Raw genomic sequence first — 24,265 nt, forward strand, 5'->3', positions numbered from 1 at the left:
CAAAAAATATTTTTAATTTTTTTTTTTGGAGTTGCTGCTCCGAGGAGCAGCAGCTCCTCAATTTTCTGACCGCTCCTCATCGGAGGAGCAGAGCTCCTCGTGAAAAACGAGGAGGCGCTGCTCCTCATCGGAGGAGCAGTGCTCCTCGTTTTCACGAGGAGGCTCTGCTCCTCAGATGAGGAGCAGCGCCTCCTCGTTAGGAGCTCTGCTCCTCATCTGAGGAGCAGAAGCTCCTCGGAAAAACGAGGAGCTGCTCCTCAGTTGACGAGCAAGCTCCTCGATTCCGGCGAGGAGGAGCTCCTCCTCGACGGAAAACATTTTTTTAAATATAAAAATAAATAAAAATGTAAAATATACAATAAAGTCCTTATATTTTTAAATATTATTAATAATATAAATAAAGTTTTAAATTAAATTATTAATTTGAAAGTCTTATATGTTAATTTTAAAGTTTTATATGTTAATTTAAAAAAATTGAAAATTTTAAGCACCATTTTAATCTTTTTTTTGGATAAAACCACTTTGAAATGAAAACCACTATCTAAAACCGGAGAGTGTAACTCACTCTCTGAGGTGAGAGTGGGGAGGGGTGTTTTTGAGCCGAAATACGCAAGTTCAGGGTATAAGTGATCCTATTTTCCAGCTTTGAACTTTTTTGATACTTTGACGCAAGTTCAAGGGTGAAAGTGATCCTTTGTTCAATATTAAATTATCAATCTTTGATATGTTATTATCATCACTAGTTTAGATTATAAGTGAATAAATATTCATCTCTTTGTTAATCAAGTTTGCTTCCTTGGGAGATAACATGAAAAAATAAATGTTCTTCTGTTCATTGTTTTTCACTAAATAAAATATTTCGTCATCACCACGAACTATATCTCAAATGATACAAGCGTTGATCAGTAAATTATTTTTTTCGTAAATCTTCCCACAAATGCGCCCTCCAAATTATTAAAACAAAATTATTTCTTCATCAAAATCTATAATTTATAACATATAAAAATATAAAGAATAACATAAAGTTGCTGTAATTTAAATACCATCGCCATTTTTTAAAAAAGAGTTGCGATCATCAAATTTTGGTGGGTGAGAGGCGCTAATCTCGAGTCTTTGGTTGAAAACCATCGTCTTTTTGCCCTTTGTGTACGTTTTGTATTTTTTAAAATAATTTGGTCTGTTGTGGAGATTCAATGCGGTTTCAAAGTGTTGTAACATTGAGATCAAATATTTGGTATCAATTGTTGTAACTGGTTCATGACTGGATTGGTATGCGCAGCGGAATTGAAAACACCTGAAAGGTATTTAATTATGGATTTAAAAACAAATGACCATATAACAAAATAAATAAATAATATAAGAGATTTACGTGATTCGCCATTAAAAGATACATCCATGGGTGAAAAAATCGAGTCACTAATCATCAAAAGGAGTTCAAAATTGATGGAAAATCTCCAAATAAAAAATATTTATAATAAATATACCCTTAGAAAAAAATCCACAAAATATTTCTCTTTATAAGAAGTAACCCAAAAGAATTAGTATTAATATATATTTCTCACATTACACATACCCCTTTTCCCTTATTCACATCAATGACTACATCGTGTGTTCGGTTTTTTTCTATAATTCTAAAAGATAAAAAAGGTAGGGTATTTATATGGCATTAGAAGTATTAATCCTGATTAAATTATATTCCTAATTAGTCAGTGATAACAAAATTATTCTACATCAAAATACTACACAATAGAGTTCTAATATAATTAGAATTTTAGTCATATTCCAACACATAGTGTTTTTACAGTTTATGTATTTGGTTTGTATGAATTCATCAAGTTTTTTATGGATTCAATCAAGAACTTATCGTTCTGGGCGATCACATGTTTTGATTCTGGATGAATCCAGTTTTGTGAAGTTTTCTTGACTTCTTCAAGATTTTTATGCTGATCCCTACTTGTTTTGTTGCAAATTTATGTTGGTTTTCACAACTGTAGTGATGTTTCAAGTTTCCAATTGAAGATTTTTTCGAAGACTCAAACTTGTATCCTATTCAAGTGCAATTATTTAATTCATCTGTTTAAAACTTTATTCAGATCGTTCGATTAACCCGCTTATGATTGTATCTTAAGCCATTTTTTCTTTACTAAGTCTGCAGATTTATCCTGCTAATTCGTTTGACCTGTTTTTGGTTTTGAGTTGATATAATGATATTTATGTTGATCTCATAAAAAAGTTAAAAAGATAATAAAAACTACAAAACATAAAATTAGAATTTTTAGATGGACTATGCGAGTAATAATCAGAATTAAGTTATATTTATGTGAAAAAGTTTCAAGTTTGTTCAAGTTAGACCTCTATCATTACTAATTTTCCTCCTTTATGCCCATTATTTACGTTTGAAGTTGTAGTATGATATAAATTTAAGCCAATTATTTGCACACTTATTTCATAAAAATTTGTGCTGATGTACATAAATATTAAAAATTTCAAAATGGTCATGCATAATTGTTTAGAATTCTTAAACTAATGAAGCCTAATGCTAGTGATTTATGAAGTCAACAAATACATTTGTTCTAGAAATCTGGATTAAAATGTTACCTTTGCTTGGATAGTATAAAGATGGGTTGTCAAGAAAAGGATTATGGGTCCATGTGTAATATGTAAGAATTTTTAGAAAAAATTATTTTTAGTTTATAAATATATATAATTTCAATTTGTATAAATATTCAAAACATAAGGTCGTTGTGTTTCTTGAATTTGTGCATAAAAATCAGTTAACTCACGTCTAACTTTAAATTAATTAAGAATTATATTATGGAGTATGTTTTTAAGTCAATTAATTCTGAAATTGGATCACCATGGTCGCTAAATTTTGTTCATTTTATACAGTTTGAAAATTAATCGATATAAAAAGAAAACATCATATTTAATTATTAAAATATTTAAATATAAATCAGTTGACTATGGCGTATAAATTTAAGCATCGCGATGACCTTTTACACTTAGTATTTGTCATCAATGGATATACACTTAATTTTAGTTGTGACTTCTTGTTAGAGTTGAACTAAAGAGAAGGGTCAGTACTAGCCTTGCCTCCCACTTTGTACAATTGGGACCCAAAATGGGCCAACATTTTGGTTACCCTAACCAAAACCCCAAACCTGACCTATTATTTATTTTAGGCCCAAGATCATAGTTCAACACAAAATAGTCATTTGAGTCCATAGAGTTCAAGTTGTTAAGCCCCTCTTGTTCCATTTAACCCTTGGTGATAAAGGCGTCCAAAAACCAAACTAAATTTAAAATATGAAATTCCAAAAGTTTAGTTAACTTTGGATATAAATTGGAAAAATAAAACTCGTAAAAAACAAAATGACTAGTTTAATTTGATTATATTCAATATATTTATGTATTTTATAAAATTAATTTGATTTTTTTATTTTTATTTTTATCGATTCACAATAAACTAAAGACACAGTAGAGATGTCAATTCGTGTCACTTTGTCACAAATATATTGTGCATTTGTCTAAAAGTAAATATATCTTTTTAACTCGAACACGACCCGTTCAACTTATCGTGTTAAAGCTCAAACTCAAACACGGCATGTTTTTTTAACGGATTAACAAGTGATGAAAGTATAATTTATTAAATAAAAAAAATGTCATAATAATTTACTTATTTAACATGTTTAATACATTTATTAATAACTCGTTTGACCTGATCCCTAATTATATGAGTATATAACAAAACAACAAACCTCTTACTATAAACATAAATCTTGATACAACATAAAACAATTAATAGATTATGTGTGCTATGTGATTATATTTGGTCACATATAATTATTTAACAAATTAATATAATTAATAAATATATTTAAATGTGTTTTAAACAGATTAGGCAGATTCGACCTACTATTGATCTATTTTTATTATGAATTCATATAAATTCAATTTAAAATCCGTTTAATTTCTTATAAAACGGGTTGTGTGAGAAATTGTAAGCTCTGGCACAGCCCTGTTTGATGAGAAGTCCAACCAAGTAACTATTATTTTCAATGTCAAAATTATCATGCCATTATTTCTTTATAAATGTTATCTTCATTGTTCTAATAAAATATATTACTATTTTTGTTTGAAGTTTTTGGAAATAAAGACGATGGATTAAGCCATGGGCTTTAGTTAGATTATCTCCACCACAGTAAGGCCTTGGGTTATTTTATTTTGGGCTCATTGTTCCCTTCTATCGGGCGAACTAAATGCTCCTCACTGGACTGTGGAGCACTGGACTGTTTTTTTTTTTTTCAAATTAAATCATGCAAAAATGAAAATACATTTCTTAAAGTAGAAGCTATAGTTAAAATACTTCTAAGCTATATCGTGACCTCGATAGTTACATACAAATTTATAGAATATAAAAAGGCAGAATATTTATGACGTGTACGTATCAGATGAACTAGATTCTCATTAGATTTGATTTTTTAATTAGAGGGAGCTCATACATATTATGCAGTACCCCCTGTGAATACTTCGCCGGTATGAAATAATGAGTATTTTTTATAATAATAAATCAAGTCAAGATTAAGAATCGAACTGGAGGAGCGTAGCCATTCGAGTCGATGGAATGGAGCTAGACTGAAAGGAGAGGAAAAGAGCACGAAACTAAGTTAAACAATCCAAACCAGGTTGAAAGCGTCGAAACTTATCCACTTGAAGCACTACATTTCTTTTTTGGGGTCAACATCAGCAATGCTGTTCATCCAACGATAAATCTAACCCCAATTAATTATAAAATTATGGTAGGAATAATAAAAAAATATTTCAGAATTGAATGTTTTTACTTTTTAGTCAATAAAACTTTTAAATTTTTTTCAATAGCAAATTAATAAAAATAAATAATTAAATAAGTAATACAATAAGTCCAAAATTTTAATTATATATATTAATTAGAGGTTTAATTTAATAATGATCACAATCTCGACAAGAAAAATAAGTGATGTCGATTGCCCTAATTTATTTATTTTAAGTAATTATGTTATTTAGTTTACAAAAAGGCGATCGAGAAAGAAACAGCTACACATTCACTGGTAGATATGATCATATACTCGTTCTGAATATATTTAAATCTGATCTAATATTTTTATTTATATATCTAAATCCGACCTATACGTGATTCAAACATATTGTTATTAGTTAATATTAGTCAATAAATAAATTCATATCGATAAAATTCGCTATTATTTTAAATTTGCTATTTGTTATTGTTTACAACAAATATAAACGACACTATAAACAATATTATAATAAATTTTCTATTTTTTAATAGCTTTTGATTCATTAAATAGTTTTTTAAATCTTGAAATGCTTTTTTCAACAGATTGATCTCAATATTTTTTTGAGGCTAGACACCTCTTTTTTAACTAATGGTCTAAAAATAGGATATTAAAGTTAGGTGTTTAAATGGGTGGATAACAGGTCCGAGCCGCTCTTGCACGCGTATGGTTACGAGCATGCGGTTGCTAGCTACAGTTTACGAGTGTGCCCGGTGGAAATTCTAGCCATAGACACGTCAACTGTACTCGAAGGTCCCTAGAAAACAGCAATACAATACTAGTTAATTATAAATCATAATGTTAATTTAATGTTTTATGATTTTACAATTAAATAAGAAGATTATTACTCCAACCGTTTCGTTTTAAAATTTTAGTAGTTTTAATTTTCACTTTAAAATATTCTATTTTAGAAGTCCTTTTTTTCAAAAAAATTATAGTAATAAATATTCCACTGATATTTTAAAATGACAATAATACCTATATTATGGATAGGAAAAAGTATTTTTTATGGTCTATAACATTGAATAAAATTTTAATGAAAAAATGTTGATGTTTATGCTATTCAAAAGCTACATTAGTTATTATTTTAAAAAATAATTTCGTGTTTTAAATTATAAAAACATTAATAATTTGTATTGTATGTTATTAGAATTTAAAATTTATATTATAAATGTAAAGTTTATTAAATTTTATAAGGATCCCAATTATTTTTTATATGAATTAAACTAAAATCAAAAAAGTATTTTAATATTTTGCTAAAAAAAGTATTTTAATATGCGATTTAATGCTAAGAATAAACCTCAAAATTAATGAATTATAGATCAAAGCGAATAATACTACTTAAATTTATTAATTTTATTTTTCCAACAAGTGTTATTTTTTCCCCGTTATAATAATAAAAAAAATTCAAAATCAGCCATTCGAGCACTTTAATTATGGGTCGGCAACTGCTAAGTGATAGTGGTATATCCGTGTCACTAAATAGCCTTAATAAGCAAATAATTAAGGATGTGTCTGTAGTTAAAAATAAAAAAAAAAGGATGTGTGTGTCTTTGACACATAAATCATAAATGTGTCAATTATTTAGGGACCATGTGCTTATTCATATTTGCATTGGGGTTCTTGCCTGATCGTGCCAGTTCCATGTTATATTTTTCACATTTTTCCTAATTTTTTTTTATTTTTATCTGTCCATTCCACCCAAAAATATTTCTACATAAGTATTGGTATTTCTACAATTTAAAAATAGTGTTAATCATTAGTTTTTATGGATTGTAGTTTAAAATTGCTTACATCATTGATTATTTTACAAGTGTGTTTAATCATTATGATTGGGGTCAAATTTTATTTTTAACTAAAATTTGATATTTTTATTCACTTAACAAAAGTATATAAATAAATTTCATTAACAGAAGTAAATAAATGAAGGTTTTGATCATCGGAATTGGTGGGTGTGAAGTATTGATCTACCGGTCATTGGCTAGAAATCATAGTTTTTCTGTCTGTTTTCTATATATTTTGTGTTCTTTTTTGAATAAATTGCTTCAATGTGGAGATTTGATGTGGTTTTAAAGTTGTTTTGCAGTTTATATTTGGTTTGTATGAGTTCCTTGCGGATTCGATCAAAATTTTACTGTTCAGGGCGACCACTTTTTTGATTCATGATGAATCATATTTTGTGAAGTTTTTTTGATTTCTTCGAATTTTTTATGTTGGTTTCCATTATTTTGTTGTAAATTTATGTTGATTTCCGTTATTTTTATAGTTTTTCAAGTTTTCACCTGTAGATTTCTTCAAAGATTTAAATATGTATTTAATTACAACGCAGTTATTTAATCTATTTTTAATAGATTTGTAAGATAAATCTACAATTAAATTTGCTTATAATTATCGCATATACCATTTGTTTTTGTCAAATCTATAGATTTACTCTACATCTTACATTATAATTATTTTAGTTTCTGAGTTAATAAAATGAAATCCATTTTAATCTAAAAATATATAAAAAAATCAAACACCATGAATTGAATCCACCCGAGCTTGACCAAACCAAATCATGATCAGGGTTAGCTAAAACCCTCCTTCAAATTATGGTTAGGTGAAAGACTGCTTAATTGAACTTAGTGATTACGTAGAACAAGAAAATTAGGTTCGATCGGTTCTTGTTTATTTCATTTTTGTTCCTCACGGAACTTGGTTTAGTGCGTCAGTTTAAGATAGAACGATCCATTAAGCAATTATCATTTACACATCATTAGGATGCACACCACACAAATTATACTACTATATACTCCTAATATTTTTGTCCAACTTGCTTAATGGTGATCATGCCATTTTTTTTAGCAGAGATAAAACTATTCTTCGTTAGTTGTTAACGTAATTAGCGGAACTAAATTAATACCGTCACAAACATACCATGGATTGAGAGAAAATAAGGGTCAAACCCTCAAACTCATGCAACTCTATGGACCTGGCCATTAGGGCAAATCTTCATGTGCATCATACCGTTCTTTATTAGCCACGGTAACAAATTATATATTGTTCGGTTATTTTTAAAGACCAAACAGTATTATCGTTTTAGTCAATTCTTTTAAATAGTTATTCAAATGCTCATTGATTCGAATATCTCATAATCGGAAAGGAATTGCCGTCTCATCTTATTTCATTCTGATTCCACCACTGATCACTAGCTACTAGCCATATATAGACACATATGTTTTGGTTTGCTGTTTGAGACATTTTTTTAATTTTTTTTTGTGAAAATAATATTTAAAGTTATTGCTAAATAATATATTAATTTATCCGATTTTTAAATAATCTTGGAATTTAAAAAAAATTATTTTTATAATATTTTTCCACCGCAATAACAGACTCAATAAGAAAAATGTATGGGACTCACCGATCTGCATTTAATGTAGAGTGCAAATATGGGACTCTAGTTACTGTAAAGTGTAAATGTATTAACTTCTAAATGCATATGGAAAATAGTGCTACTTCTCCCTACAGAAAAATAGACTAATTGTTAGCTTAGGTGTTTTAATTATAAAATTTATTTTTATTTTTAATTATATTAAATAATTATTCAAATATATTCAATTTAATTAATTTTAGTCAAATTAAATAAAATTAATTATGGCTTTAATAATAATTAATGATTTTAATTAATTTTAGTCAAATTAAATAAAATTAATTATGACTTTAATAATAATTAATGATTTTAATTAATTTTAATATTATAAATAATTTGTACTTCTGCATTTCATAAAGAGAAAAATAGTCAGTTTTTTCTTCTTCATAAAAATAGAAAAAATTACTATGTTTAATACTCCCTCCGTCCCAAAACAATACTCCCTCCATTCTGAAATAGTTGTCGCTTTAGAGAGATTTTTTTGTTCCATAATACTTGTCACTTTAAAATACCAAAAAAGCATTTATTGCTATTTTTTCACATATATCCCTCATCAATTCATTGAAAGAATACAAAAATACAAATAAAGAGTCATACTAATTAATGTTAACAAGTTTTAAGAAAGGCTAATTTAGTAAAGATACTTATAATTTTAGACATATTTATTGATTTCTTAATTTGTGTGAAAATGGCTAAAGCGACAACTATTTCAGAATGGAGGGAGTAGTGTACTTTCTCTTTTTCACACAGTTTAAGAAACACAATTAATACTTCAACTTTTCACAAATTTATCTTCATTTTTTCTATCATATCCTTATTAAATATTATGACTATAGGCTAATAGCAGTAAATGATACACTTTAAATGAGGACAATATGAGAAATAAACACTCTAAATTGTATTTTGCAAGGAAAATGGACTATTGTTTTGGGACAAAAAAAATAAAAAAAATATACTATTGTTTTGGGACGGAGGGAGTAGAGGTCGCCATGGGCCGGGTCAGCCCGTGAACCGGCCCGGTCAAACCCGGCCCGGAACCGGACTAAAACCGGTCCGGAACTGTACAAATGGCGGTTCCGGGCCGGTTCTATATTTGTTGAACCGTGAACCGGCGGTTTCGGGTCGGAACCGGCGGTTAAAGGGTCGAACCCGTTGATAAAAAATATATATTATATCTTTAAAATATATATTATATCTTTATCATATAATTTATTTACTTTTGCAATAAAATATATGTTATATTTGTTTTAGTTGAATTTTTGGTTAATTTTTTTATTTTTTTTAAAAAATCTTTATTTTCTTATAATACTATCTCCGTGAGTTATGTTATTATTAAATTAAATATTTTAGTAATTAAATTTTAATTTTTTTAAACCGTCCTAAACCGGAACCGGAACCGGAACCGTCCGCTTCCGAACCGTCATAGAACCGTCTCTTAGGCGGTTCCAGGCCGGTTCCACTTTTTTTTAAACCGTGACCCGGCGGTTCCAAACCGGAACCGCCGGGTTATGAACCGTGGCCACCTCTAGGAGTGAGTACTAGCGAAAGATAAAATTATCAAAATACATGAATCATTTTATTATAGAAGCATCAAATAAATGCTTCTTCAATAATTCACTTTCGAAAATATTAAAGGATAATATAGGAAAATTTTAATAAGTTAACTATCATTAATGAATTTTTTATTCTTAAAAAAATATAACTTTTTCTATAAAATAGAAGGAGTATATATATATATATATATATATATATATATATATATATATATATAAAAGAATGCATTATTTATTTGACAAGAGTATTATAGATAGTTAGTATAGTTTTAATTTGATTAAACTAAATTTTTTAATATGTGTACATTATATGAATCTAGTTTTTATGGATAAAAGGAATAATAATTTATAAATGTAAGTGATATTGTATTTTGTGTGCTTTTTAAAATTAATCATTTTATTAGTAAATAAGCTTCATTGACATATTGATTATATTCATATAATAAAGTTAAGTATATATATATATAGTGTGTGTGTGTGTGAATTGTCTTCAATATATACGAAGTAAGAAACAATAACAAAATTGCAGGTGGAGAATTTAGGTATATTGCATATTGATTTAAGAATTTTTGTCAATATGATAAAGATACCATTATTCATATATATATTTATATGGAAGAATAAAAATAGCGGTGAGAGTTTATATGTCTCTCTAAACTTTTTCTCTCTCTAAATGTCTAATCAAATTTTGGATTTTTTCGATGAAGAAGCTGTGATTTCCGACCGAAACTATAATTTTTTTCGCTGATTTAAATATTTTTGTAATTTTTATTTGGATGAAATTGCTATGTTTTTAGAATTTTGTTAGTGTTTGATGTATTTTTGTTTTTTTTATCGATCTTCAATTATTTAAAATTTTGTTAGTGATTGTTTAAACTTCAGACTAAGATTCTTGAAGATTAAAAGTTTCTTAAAATTTGTTTGAAGTATATTTAAAAGAGAAAAAGATGAATTTCTTTATAGATATAAATGGTGTTCGAGTTAGGTTTTCGATTGACTTTACACTGTCAAAATTTCCTCTTATAATCTTTATATCATTTGTTTCACTTTCAGTTCCGTAAATTAAATTTTAAATTCAATTTGATCTTCTAACTTTTTTGTACGCCATTTTTTAATTCTTAATATAATTAGCTTTCGGCAAAATAAGAAAGAAGAATATAATTAATTATAGAAAATTTAAAATGTTTTAGAACAAAGCTGATTAAGAGATAAGATAAAGAACCTATTTCAATTTGTGCCTGTATTGTACTTGTATCTTCACTATAGCATCTTAGTCATTTTGAATCAGTTCCATTTTGGATACCATTCTTTTTTAAGAACTTTTTAATTGTTAATTGTGAATTAAATGACGAGTTACTTGTTAAAAAAGTCACATAACCAACAAATTTCCCAAAGGAAATTCCTTGAAAAATTTAAATACACGTTTTCCTGAGTTCATCGGCCAAAAAGAAATAAAAGTTCATTTAAATACCAGTTTTTTTTGGAATATTGTCATAAAAATTCACGAACTTTACATGTTTTCTCATTTTAATCATGAACTTTAAATTTTCTCATTTTCATGCACGAACTACCACTTTTTCTCAAATTCATGCACGGTGCTGAGGTGTCACGGCTCCATTGGTGTAATTTGCTGAGGTGGAAGTCATTTTACACCAATGAATGAGTGCCACCTCAGCACCATGTATGAATTTGGAAAAAGTGGTAGTTCGTGCATGAAAATGAGAAAATTTAAATTTCATGATTAAAATGAGAAACCATATAAAATTCGTGATTTTTTTTTACATTAACCCTTTTTTTTTATGAATTATAATATAAGTTAATTAGAATACGTATTGTATTGTGTAAAGTCCTATTAATAAATAAGCCATTTAAGTGTCATTTTGTGACTTACCTTTAAAATTTGGCACCATAATTCCAGGGTGATAAAAGGATCACTTCTTCCCAATTTTCATGCAACTCTTCCGGCTAGCCAGCTCTAATTTAATTAGCTTGACTTTAATAATATTTTGTGATTTTTTTATTAAATCATATTAAAAGCATGTAATTATAATAATAATAATAATAATAATAATACATGATTGCTTACATATCATAAAATGAAATGTTTGAACAAAAATATACGGGTGTCTTTTGATAAATTGCTTCATAAATTTAAGACGTAAAAATAAAATAATCCAATCAAATTCTTTCTAACTTTTATAGAAAAGATAAAATAAACTCACCTACAGAACAAAAATTATAGAAGAAGATAAAACAAATTTCTATAAAGATATACGAAGCAAAACTCTTACTCCTGGTTTATAATATTCGTCGTATTTAACTATTTTATATATACTAATAAAATAATAAGCATGTATTTAGCTAATATTTTTATTAATTTGTTCATATTAATTATTAATATTATTTTTAATTTTCTGACTAAATAAATTATACTCCCTCCATCTCAGATTGATATGCAGTTAAGACATATATAAATATTAAAAAATTTAAATTTCAAAATAAAATAAATTAATACATGAAAAATTACCATGTTATCTTTATTTAATATAGTGGTAATTTTTATATTTTGTGAGTTGTATTATCTTTTCAAGATATTTTTTATAATTAATGAGGATATATAGAGTGTTTTTATTTCATGCATTGGTTGTGCCATGTCATATTTACAACAAGCAAATGAACATTTGCGATAAGCAATTTTTTATTTATTACTTAATTTTTGGCAAAAAGTATAAAAAACCCTCGTAGTTTTTATAAAAGTACAGACCAATCCTTTTATTTTTCTGGTATATAATTAAGCCCTCTTTATTTTTAAATCGAACAAATAAATTCTTTCGTCAAACACCATTAGAAACACTCGTTAGTGGCTGACATGTCTCTCATAATCATATAGAATACAAATTTCAATTTTTTTATTGTTTAAAATATTTACCAAAAATTTGAGGGGGTAAGTGTCCCAAAAGTAAACTAAAAGGGTTTATTTGTTCGATTTTAAAACAATGAGGGTTTATTTGTTCAATTTTTAAAATACGAAGGCTTAATTATGCTTAAAAAAATAAAAGAGCTTTGCTGTACTTTTAAAAAAAAGTCGAGATTTTTTTTGTATCTTTTGTCTTAATTTTTTATTATTAATTTTGCCACATGACTAACACACCATTGATTTGTTGAACGAATGACATGGCGCAACGATTGCGTGTAATAATTTTTGGGATAGAAAAGACAGTGACTTAGTAAAATAAATATTCGGTGTCTATAATTTAAGACAAAAAATTTAAAATAATGACTATTAATTTGAGAGGAAGAAAGGAGTATATTGATGGGGATAGACATGGAAAAATAGTGATAAATATTTTGTTTTTATTTTAAAGTGATTAATTTTATATATCAAAATAATTTTTTAAATACGAAAAATATTACTCTTTCCGTCCCAATAGAGTTGTCCACTTTGAAAAAAAAATATTGTTCCAAAATTTTTGTCCACTTTAAAAAAGTAACAAACTTTACACTTAATTTTTTTATATCATCCCTATTTAAAATTCACTAATGAAAGTAAATTGTAAGTGGATCCTATATTAAATAAGAATATGATAAAAAAAGTAAAGAAAACTTTATAAATGCCATAAACAATAATTGTTTTTCTTAAACTGTTTGATAAAAGTAAACTGGACAACTCTATTAAGACGAAGAAAGTATAAAACAAAGGGTGTAATATTTAAAAAAACTGTTACAAAAAAAATTTATATCTCCAAGTAGTATTTTTATCTTTACTGTTTGAATGTTTTAATTTCTTTTTGTTAACAAGGCAGAAGTAAAAGCTTCTTATCTAGTGTTTAATATTAAAATTTAGTTTTTGACTTTTTTTTATAATTAAAAAGGAAATAATGATAAAAAACTATTAAATAAAAAATAAACAAAAAATAAAAACTTGGTACCATCAGAAGTAAACACCAATTTTTTTAACCGTTGACGGTAGAAATGATTTAATTTGTTTTTGACGTTTATTATAAAAAAAGGCCAGGCAAGGTACATGTTCTCAATTTTACTTTACAATTTTTTTCACATTGTATTAAACTTTAGGTTATAATTTAGTCCATTAAATTTTTTTGACGTCCTATTTGTAATTGATAATATTTATTTATCAATTTTTTTACCCTAATTTTTTTACTATTTTTTATCATTTTCAGTTAATGTATTTTCTTCAAAAACAACTTTTTTTTGTGAAAGGTGAAGTATTTACTATAATAAAAAGATACTATTAAATTAAAATTATATCTACTTATTGAATTGTCTTAAATAATATGCATAGAAATTAATCAAATTATTGAACCCAATTATTAAAAAAACTAAAGTGGTTAGGTATAAAATTACGATCCATGTCATCAGCTTAATTAGCAGCCACACAACCCAAATCCATGCAAAGAATAGGTTCCAAGAATCACACATTTTGATACTCTTCTCCGAATATTCTCCTTTTTATGCAATTAAATCCCTAAAATAAGCTAAAAAGTGGGTTTCAAAGGTGTCCAACGCATAGAATTTCATACCATTAGAATATTCCATTATTCCCACCTTAATTTACCCCAATTAAAACTTCTAAACCTAATCCTAACTTTCTAGTTATTATTAATATCACCCAATACCAAAATATTAAATTTGTCACCAAATCAAACGGCTAAAAATTGCCTGTTATTTTTATACTATAGTATTTTCTAGAGACACCAAATTGGAAAATGGACTTACCATAGAATTAAAGCATATGTTAAAGTAAAAATGTAATATTCGATTGGCATCCAAAAATCCATTTTGCAACTGTTATTATTCCTTCCTAATTCGTTACGTAAAACCTATTACAACTCGCAACTTTTTCTTGTATAAATTGAACCCTAGTTTTCTTACTAAATATTCATACCAACAAAGAACTTGTTAAGACTTGCAAATTTCTTCTTCTTTCTTTAGTTTTCTGTGTTATATTTTTAATTCTCGTCGCTAAAAATGGCCGGAATTTTGGTGGTTTTTGATTTCGACAAGACGATTATTGAAGTTGATAGTGATAATTGGGTTATTGATGAACTTGGTTTTACTGATTTGTTCAATCAACTTCTTCCTACCATGCCTTGGAACTCTCTTATGGTTAGTATTCTATTGATTTTTCGGTATTTTTAGCGCGAAAATTTATCGAGTCTTATGTTGTTATCATTTTTGAAAAGTTTATAAAACTCGAAAACTTTACATTTATTATTTATTCTTCTGAAAAACATTGTTTTTGTCTGTTTTTTTTGATATTTTCCGTTTCGACATTTTCGTTTCCGTCAACTTATATTTTCCTGTATTTGTTGAAATTGCAGGATAGGATGATGAATGAGCTTCATTCAGAAGGTGTAACCATTGAAGACATTGATGAAGTTCTGAAACGTATTCCGATTCATCCGAGAGTTATTCCTGCTATAAAATCTGCTCATGCTTTAGGGTAAATTAAATTAAATATATCTTGATTTTTCTCATTTAAATTTTTAATATTTACGTTTTCGTTTCGGTTTCATTTCGGTTTCTGATGCGATGTTAATGAATTTTTCAGGTGTGAGTTGAGGATTGTGAGTGATGCAAATATGTTCTTCATTGAGACAATTTTGAAACATCTTGGATTAAAAGATTATTTTTCAGAGATTAACACTAATCCAGGATTTGTTGATGAAGAAGGAAGATTAAGGATTTCTCCTTATCATGATTTTACTCAATCTTCCCATGGTTGCAGTCTTTGCCCACCAAATATGTGCAAGGTATATTTTTATATTTTTAATTTCTTGTTTTTTATTTTATTTTTATTAATTTAATAAATGTTCCAGTTTATCAATTTATTTTTTAAATAAAGATATAACAAGATGTTAAGAAAGAAAATACTTTAATTAAATGGATCCAGAATGTTTGGAACATACACGTTTTTCTTATTTTAGTTTCCCACATTCACATAATTTATGTATAAAAGAAGATACTTTCAGTTGTTGGAAATTGGATTATTCGGTTCCGTTTGAAATTAAAGAAAAATATTAGTATTTTTTATCGGTTTGATTTTAGCAGTAAAAACTTATTTTCAAAATTGTATAAAAATCCAACAAAAAATCGAATCAAAAACGAGAAAAATCAACCGACCGGTTCAGTTCAACTTGAAACTTTCAATTTTTTTTATTCTGTTTAACATTTTTTTTGGTTTAATTTGATTCGATTTAATCTGTCTGCTCATGTATTACTACATATAATGTTCTGATTTTGGAGAGTTATAAAATTTTAATTGTTTTGTTGGCTGTGTATAATTACAGGGTCACATCATTGAAAAAATTCAAGCTTCAATGTCAAAAGAACAGAATAATAAGAAAATAATCTATCTCGGTGACGGTGTCGGCGATTATTGCCCGAGTTTAAAGCTAACAGCCGCTGATTATATGATGCCGAGAAAAAATTTCCCGGCATGGGAATTAATTTTCAGAAATCCTATGCTTCTTAAGGCGGAAATTCACGAATGGACCGACGGAGAAGAATTTGAACGAGTTTTAATCGAGATTATTGATGAAATTTATTTGGAAGAGAATAATGCTCAATTGTTCTCAGCAGATTACATATTGCAGAATGTATCATCAATTTCTGCTCTGCCTCAAGCTGTTCCTGTTCCTCTGTAATTGAAATTTAGTAACTTAAATATTGGCAAAATGTTAATGCCATAATTATCAAATTAACAAAATTTAGTCTTTGTTTTATGAAATTGGAAGCATGTGACTTAAGTTTGTAATGCTGCTTCTGAACCAATTTAATTGTGCAATATATATACTATATATGAAATGTTTTGCAAAGATAATTCTTTTTATTTTTTTATTTTTCTTATTTTTCATCTTATTGCTATTAATTCTGCTAATTGTTTTGATGCTTTACACCTGATATTTATCTCAAAACTTCTTCATTAAGAAATACTGAACTGTAGTTAGTTAACTAATTCAAAAGTCTATCACAACTTAGATTGTAAGAATTTTTCACAATATATGTGTAAGTTTTTATTTTAATTTTAATTTTAAAAAGGTCGAAATTTGATATAAAAATAATTAATGATACCAAATTAATTTTTTTTTTACTATTGATGGAGTTTATTGTAAATGAAACTATATTATTTTGGGTATTTTGCAGTTACTGCACCAATTTTAAACACTAAGTGGGTGTTTGGTTCAGTTTTTTGATGGAGTTTTTAACTTTTACTTTTCAAAAAACTCAACTAAAGTGTTTGGTGAGAATTTTCTAAATTTTTTTTGAAGCTTTTTGAACCTCCAACAGCTGTTTTTTGAAAAGCTCAATTTTAGAGTTTTTTACCAACAGCTGATAGCTTTTTCAATATTTTTAATTATTTAGACAAAACTACCCCTATTAGGATATATTATTTTTTAATATATATATAGTAATTTAAATTATTTTTAAATACTCTAATCATTTTTAAATTATCTAATATTATTTATTTATATTAACAAAACTATAACTTAATTATTTTTTAAAATAAATCATAAATTTATAAAAAAAATATCTAAATAAATTTAAACTAAATGTTCCATCTTATTAAAAAGATAATTTTTAATATTTTTATTGAATAGTATATAATATAATATATTCATAAATTAATAAATAAAAAAAGTTTATACCCTTTACGGTCATTTTATATATAAACAGCATCAGCTAATCAAATCTCACCAAACATGTATGGTCTATCAGCCATCAGCTACCAACCAACAGCGAACAGCTATCAACAACAGCTAACAACTATCAGCTATAAGAAACAGCTGAACCAAACAGGCCCTTAACTTTCAACTTTCAATGATTCAAAATACCAATTAGATTTCTACAAGTCTTTGCTAATATGAACGCAAAAAATCCAACCGGAAATTAAACTAGCTAGCTAGAAAGCTTTAACTAAAAAATATTATATTATACTATATGATATGATATATATTTATATAAACCAAAAATATTAGTATATGTTAATGTCTGAACCAACAAAGATTTCGAAACAGACACAAATCATAACGTTTCATCTGATATTTCACAATCCTAATCGAATGTTGCTCAACCTTAACCGGAAGAATTATTCTGTGTTTTACTTTGATGCCATTTACTCTCAAACTTGAGATGCAAGGTACTCCATGAAATGCTTGCAATATCGTAAAGACTCGCGAAATAAAAAAATCACCATCATCGAAGCGCGGAATAGGTTTATCTAAGAGTTAATCCTGCAACTTGACCAATATTCAGCTACAAGCTTAGAAAAGTTAGATTCAATCTCCATCAATTTTGAAGGTTCATCATACTCCAACAATTTCCCTGCACCAAATCAAATGAAAATGAAACGACGAAATATAAGATACGACAAGTTTTTCTGCGATCTTACTGCATAATATTCTAATTTATCCAATGAAAAAAACTTACCATAAGAAAGGACCATGACCATGTCACTGTCTATCACAGTCGGAACTCTATGAGCAACGGTTATAACGGTACATTTCGAGAATTCTTGTCTGATAATTTTTTGAATAATTGCATCTGTTGCAGAATCAATGGAAGCAGTGGCTTCATCTAGAACTAGAATTTTGTTTCTTTTTAGAAGTACTCTTCCCAAGCAAAACAGTTGGCGTTGTCCGGCGCTCCAATTTTCGCCTTCATCGCTCACTTCAAAATTTATATTTTAATTCAAGAAATTAGAATGCATCATCTAAACTGCAAAAAACTCTCACTTTTGCATACTTACCTAATGAGTCTAGCTGATTAGGTATGCTACTAATTGTTGTCTTAAGCTGACACTTCTCCAAAGCCTGCAAATAGCGAAATTACGATCTTACATGTTATTCAATCGAAATTTGTGAGGTAATAAGCCCGTACGGTACCAAATTTGTTTGTATACAGAATTAAAAAAGAGTTCAATAAGAATGGTATCGTTTACCTCCCATATTTGATGGTCAGAGTATAGGCCTAAAGGATCGAGATTAGTTCGAACACTACCCCGAAACAGTGTTGGTTCTTGAGGAATGATGCTTAGCTTTGTCCTCAAATCTTTAAGACCTATAGAACATATGTCAAGTCCATCTATAAGAATTTGGCCACTTGCAGGCTCTACTAACCGAAACAAAGCACTGATTAATGTTGTTTTTCCGCTTCCTGTTCTCCCTACAACTCCAACTCTTTTCCCTTCATCGAATACGCAACTGATTCCTTTCAGAACTAGCGGAGCATTCGGACGGTATCTTATCTGAATGATCAAAGTAAAAGAAAAATGCTATCATAGTTACAACCTGAAAAAATGAATACATTCAGAAGCAAGTTTATATTTGCTCTTTGAAAAGCCAATTTTCCATACTCGTGGACTATGTTGCACGGGAACTTGTCTGAGTTCTATGTTTCGGTATTTTGTTTTTATTTTCAAAAACGCTTTTGAAATTTCAAAACATTAAATTTATAACCTGTTTTTGTTAAAAAAAAAGATCATTTCGCCGTTTTTCTTTACAGCATTTCCGTTTCGAAGTTTCTATTTTTCATGCAACATAGTGTGATGAGATTTAATTCAAAGGTACTAAAAGCAATGCAATCATATTAAGGTTTTTCTCACCTTCAGCTCTTGAAGCTCTATTCTACCCTGGAAAGGCCAGGAAGATGGTGGCCTACTGTTCTCCAAAATTGCCGGCGGTTCTGGCGGAATGTGCATGAACTGCTTGATCCTTTCAACTGATATAATATAGTTTGCTAAATTGCAATACCAACGAGACATGAAAACCGTGTTGCTAGTAAGAGACAATGCATAAGACAATGATAGTCCGACGAGTCCTGCAATCCAGAAAGGTTTATATATATGGATCTGGATCAATTTTTCAATACTTATGAAACTCAATTGTTTCTGACAATGTAATTCTACCTGGAGCGATGGTGCCTTTCGGAAGAAATACAAGCAAAAGAGCAGCGGTGAGTAGAGTTGCATTCTGCATAGCCTCTATCCGTATAATAAGCCATTCCATTGCTCCATTAGATAGGAAGAAAAGAACAGCATCTTTATCTACTAGCTTTATGTAATTCTGAAAAAACCTATCCACCGTTTTGAATGCTCTTATCGTAACAACACCAAGTGATGTTTCGGCTGCGTAGTTCATGACAGGGGCTTTTGTTGTACCATTGATCCTTATCAATTCTCTTGCAGAGGCCAAATAGTAATCCTGAAAGCAGAAAAAATGTTAAGCTATTAAATTTTATAATAAACTAGAAAAATGTCAAGGATTCGAAAATTGTATTCATTTACCTGAACATATTTTGTACCAACTATAGCAAGGAATGCCACAATCAGAACTTGCCATGTGACCGAGGCCATAATTACTACGGTAGCTGTAATTTCCATAAAAGCAGCAGCAGCATAAATATAGGCTAAAGGAATATCAAAATCCAATATGCTCAGATCCGAAGAAGCCTGCAAATTACAAGAACATATATTAAGTCTAGCAGTTTTCTTTGTTTCTGCCATACATTTATAAGTTAAGTATATTCTTACGCGAGTCAGAATCCGTCCAACTGGGGTAGAATCAAAGAAGAGCATTGGAGCTTTAAAGATTGCATTAGTGAAGCCAGAGAAGAAGGATTTAGAAGCTTTTAATCCAAGAAGGACTGCAAAATATGACCTCAAATATACGAAAATAGAACTGACTGTCGATATCAACGTGTAAACGCCAATCAAGACGCTGCTTTTGATGTTCGGAATCTGTATAGCATATGCTAGCCAATAAGTTGCAGCAGCTTGAAGAGCAGAAAAACCACTTACAGATAGTATTGATAGGCAAGCAATCAATGTTCCCTTCGAGACAATGATGTAATCAAGAAACGGCTTCCATCCAATGTCACCAATGCCCTTTTCTTCTTCTTCTGTTAGTTGCACTCCTGTCATATCCTTTAGAATAGTTTCTCCTTCACTGTTCCGATTAGCAGGATTCGACACGTTATAATCCTCTTGCCTTATTATATCTGCTGTATACGAATCTTCTTGAGGTTGGTCACTTGAGGGTCCTGATCCTGTCATTGAATCCTTATGAGCATTCACAAGCTGTTCAAATGCTGTACCGGCTGTCAAGAGTTCTTCATAGCTTCCTAATTGAGTGATTTTCCCACCTTCCATAACCTGTTAAAAAAAGCAAACCCGGATTAAGTGACTTACATGTTATGAACACATATTTTCAGTCAAATTGTTTTACCAAAATCTGATCAACCGATGAGAGGAACTCCACTTGGTGCGTCACTAATACGACAGTTTTCATTTTTAGAGCCGTCATGACACATTCCTGCAAGTACATTTTCAAGTAAGTTATTAAGTTTGCATTCATTTCATGCTTATGAAGAAGTATAGAAATTTTCTTTATTTCTGCCTTACATTGAATAGAAGAGCTGCGGTATGTGCATCGACTGCACTAAAAGGATCATCAAGGAGATAAATATCAGCATCATTATAGACAGCGCGAGCAAGTTGAATCCTCTGCTTCTGTCCACCACTCATATTCAGTCCTCTCTGCCCTATTTCTGTGAGGTCTCCATGACTGAAACTATTAATGTCTTTATCTAAAGCGCATGCTTTAATAGCCTTATCGTACTTTTCTTGGTCCATTGGCTTGCCATAGAGTATGTTATCGCGTACAGTTCCGCTTTGAATCCAAGAATTTTGAGAAACATAGGCCACGGTTCCAAATACATTTACCTGATAGCAAACCAAAAGGAGAAAAACTTGTTAGAAATATATGCCAAAACTATATACCGATGCTTTTTGTTTTCATTTTGGTACCCACAGTTCCTGAAATCTTAGGAATCTCTCCAAGTATGGCACATAAGAGCGACGATTTTCCAGCGCCAACTGGTCCGCAAATTGCAAATTTTTGTCCCCATTTGATATCCAGGTTCACATTTCTCAAAGTTGGCATCATTTGATCAGGATCCCAGCTGAATTTACCATGTTTAATTACAACACTTCCAACGGAGTTGTCTGATTGAATCGAGCTAATGCTTTCAATCTTGAGTTCATCATCAAGCAGAAAAGTATTAATCCTATCAAAAGAGACCTTAACTTGGATTAGTATAGCAAGGGACTCCGGTATCATTCTGACAGGCTCACTCATGCTCCTTAATGTTGCAAGTACTGTGAAAATAGTGCTAGCATTTAGTGGTGCACTCCTAAAAAGAGCACATCCAACAAAGATGACAGAAGATACGATTGTCGGAGCCATCCAATACAAGATAGTTCCATAGGCCTTCTTAAACAGCGAATCGGCCAACCATTTGAATTCAGTATCTCGACGGGCTTCAATGAAACTCTTAAACTTTTCTTCCCATGACTGTAACTTTATGATTTTCATGTTGTTCAAGATCTCGGAAGTAGCTCTAAGTCGTTCATCTTGAGCAATCATGAACTCTTGCTGGCACTTCTGCAGAAACTTTGCAAATGGCACATTGAGAAGTCCACATATTAGGAGGGGTACTAACCCTATAAGTGCACCGAGACCAACAACTCCGAAAAGGATGGCAATGGATAAAAACAATTGCACAACATAAGTCCATGTCGCATGAAACCACCAAGGAAATTCTCCCATTCTGTAAGCATCTACTGCAATGTAATTCACAATCTCACCCGTTGAATGCCTCCTCCTCGCGTAACTTGAAAGTTTGAGCTGCTTTTGATAGATTGCAACCATCAAGGCTGACCTCATTCTCATTCCTGACTGTCTCCCAAGGAAATAGCTGTGCCTTTGAGACAATGACTCCACCAACTTTACAAGCATCAGACATCCTACAATCGAAAGACCGTGATACAGGTTTTGTTCTTCAAGATTTGAGTACTTTACAAAAGCAAACAGCAGCAGAGGAACAACTGCAACAGCAACAGCTCTAAGCAAAGCACATACACCTATGACTATATTTTCTTTAAAATGTACACTTGCTACGGCCTTACGAACCAAATTCCCCGTATTGGCCGAGTTTTTTTCTCTTACTTGGGACTCCCAAGCATGAGCAAACTTTTGGTAAGCTACTTCAGCTCCATCTTCAGGAACTAAAGAAGGTACATCATCAAGAATTAACGGTTTTGAGTATCCTAATCGAAGCAGAGGATTTATCCAAGAAAATGTCAATTTGCTAAGAAAATTAGCATTGACTAATTCCGATTGATCCTTTACCTTCTGTTCTTCTAATAGGGGTTCAAACAGTTTGTCATCTGGATCTTGTTCAGAAGCAAAATGGCTTAAGTTTCTAAAAGCACAAACCAGAAGCAAAACGTTCACCGGCCATGGTAGTACATCAAAAACACGGATGCTCTTCGTTCTTGCTAGAATTTCGACATTTAAAGCCGAAGCCAATACAGAAAAAGACACCCACCAGACAGTAACAACAATCCTAATCCATTTGTTTCGTCTAACAAGCAACGAAACTGCAACCGAAATCCAAACTATTCCCCGAACAAGATAAGTCAACCAGGCAAATTGACTCAAACTATAGTTTTTATCTATTAGATCCCACAATCCAACACCAAAGAATGCAATACTGATAAGCACACAGCAAACTGAAACTACTACGGCGAACCAGTCCCGTCTATTGTTTCCACTAATAACGTGACGATTTCGGATAGAATCCACCAGCAAAAACAGATAGAAAACACCAAGAAACACCAGATTTATCACATCTATGATGCTTTTTTGTGTGCAAAGAGAATCCAGAGCAAGATTCCTCTCACAGTTCATAGAAAGCTCTCCTGCAATAATTAATAAATTATCACATGGACTAACAATCAGAAGATGTGCACTATTGATTATAACAGACAATAAGCTACAGAAAATAAAACATTAAACTCAAAATCAGCATCATCATCATCATGCTCTTTTCAGTATTGTTCTTGAACTGTTCTATGCATGAAAATTCCAGGATTCTTAAGCTTTAAAGTGAAACTAACGACAAATAAACTCCTGCTTTTAACAAACCAAACAAAAGAACCACTTCTGAACATACATACTAGAAATTGAGACGGTAATAAAAATCAAGAAACAGAAAGAAAAACAGGTAGCTACCGAGTGAAAACTTCAAGAACGCCATTGTTGAAGAGAAACTCGATGGTCAGACAAAGAAGAAGAAGAACTTCAGTTGTAAATTTATAGTAATAATTCCATAATACTCAAAAACATGAATAAAAAGATGCACACCGTTTCAAAATCTTCATCTCATGATTACATGTCCAAACTTTTTTTTCCTTTTAAATTCAGGGCTTACCCCCCTTTTAATAGTCGTGTCCTAGGTAGCACGGAAACGGAAATAGAAAACGGAAACGATACTAAACGGACACGGAGAAACGGAAGTTTTTCAAAATGAAGGACACGAAACGTGGGAGAAACGTGCAAATAACAAAAATATAGGAATATATTTATAAAAATATCATCTAAATATTT

The 24,265-nt window shown here is 29.7% G+C and overlaps 2 protein-coding genes across 2 annotated transcripts; one reads left to right on the forward strand and one right to left on the reverse strand.

Annotated features, from left to right (window-relative positions):
* Nucleotides 1-14,690: 14,690 nt before the first annotated feature.
* Nucleotides 14,691-16,655, forward strand: LOC126680078 (inorganic pyrophosphatase 2-like). Its single transcript, XM_050375127.2, has 4 exons — nt 14,691-14,921; nt 15,137-15,258; nt 15,367-15,568; nt 16,106-16,655. Exons 1-4 carry the CDS (start codon nt 14,784-14,786, stop codon nt 16,460-16,462), a joined length of 819 nt encoding a protein of 272 aa, XP_050231084.1. The 5' UTR covers nt 14,691-14,783; the 3' UTR covers nt 16,463-16,655.
* A 1,196-nt stretch (nt 16,656-17,851) lies between these two features.
* Nucleotides 17,852-24,040, reverse strand: LOC130014657 (ABC transporter C family member 8-like). Its single transcript, XM_056106013.1, has 12 exons — nt 23,891-24,040; nt 21,626-23,577; nt 21,217-21,537; nt 21,041-21,127; nt 20,347-20,967; nt 20,101-20,265; nt 19,723-20,017; nt 19,420-19,634; nt 18,757-19,062; nt 18,565-18,628; nt 18,246-18,485; nt 17,852-18,140 (listed from the first exon to the last, which is right to left on the reverse strand). Exons 1-12 carry the CDS (start codon nt 23,913-23,915, stop codon nt 18,037-18,039), a joined length of 4,395 nt encoding a protein of 1,464 aa, XP_055961988.1. The 5' UTR covers nt 23,916-24,040; the 3' UTR covers nt 17,852-18,036.
* Nucleotides 24,041-24,265: the final 225 nt, after the last annotated feature.

The sequence above is a fragment of the Mercurialis annua genome, linkage group LG5 (assembly GCF_937616625.2).
Source record: "Mercurialis annua linkage group LG5, ddMerAnnu1.2, whole genome shotgun sequence".
NCBI lineage: Eukaryota > Viridiplantae > Streptophyta > Magnoliopsida > Malpighiales > Euphorbiaceae > Mercurialis > Mercurialis annua.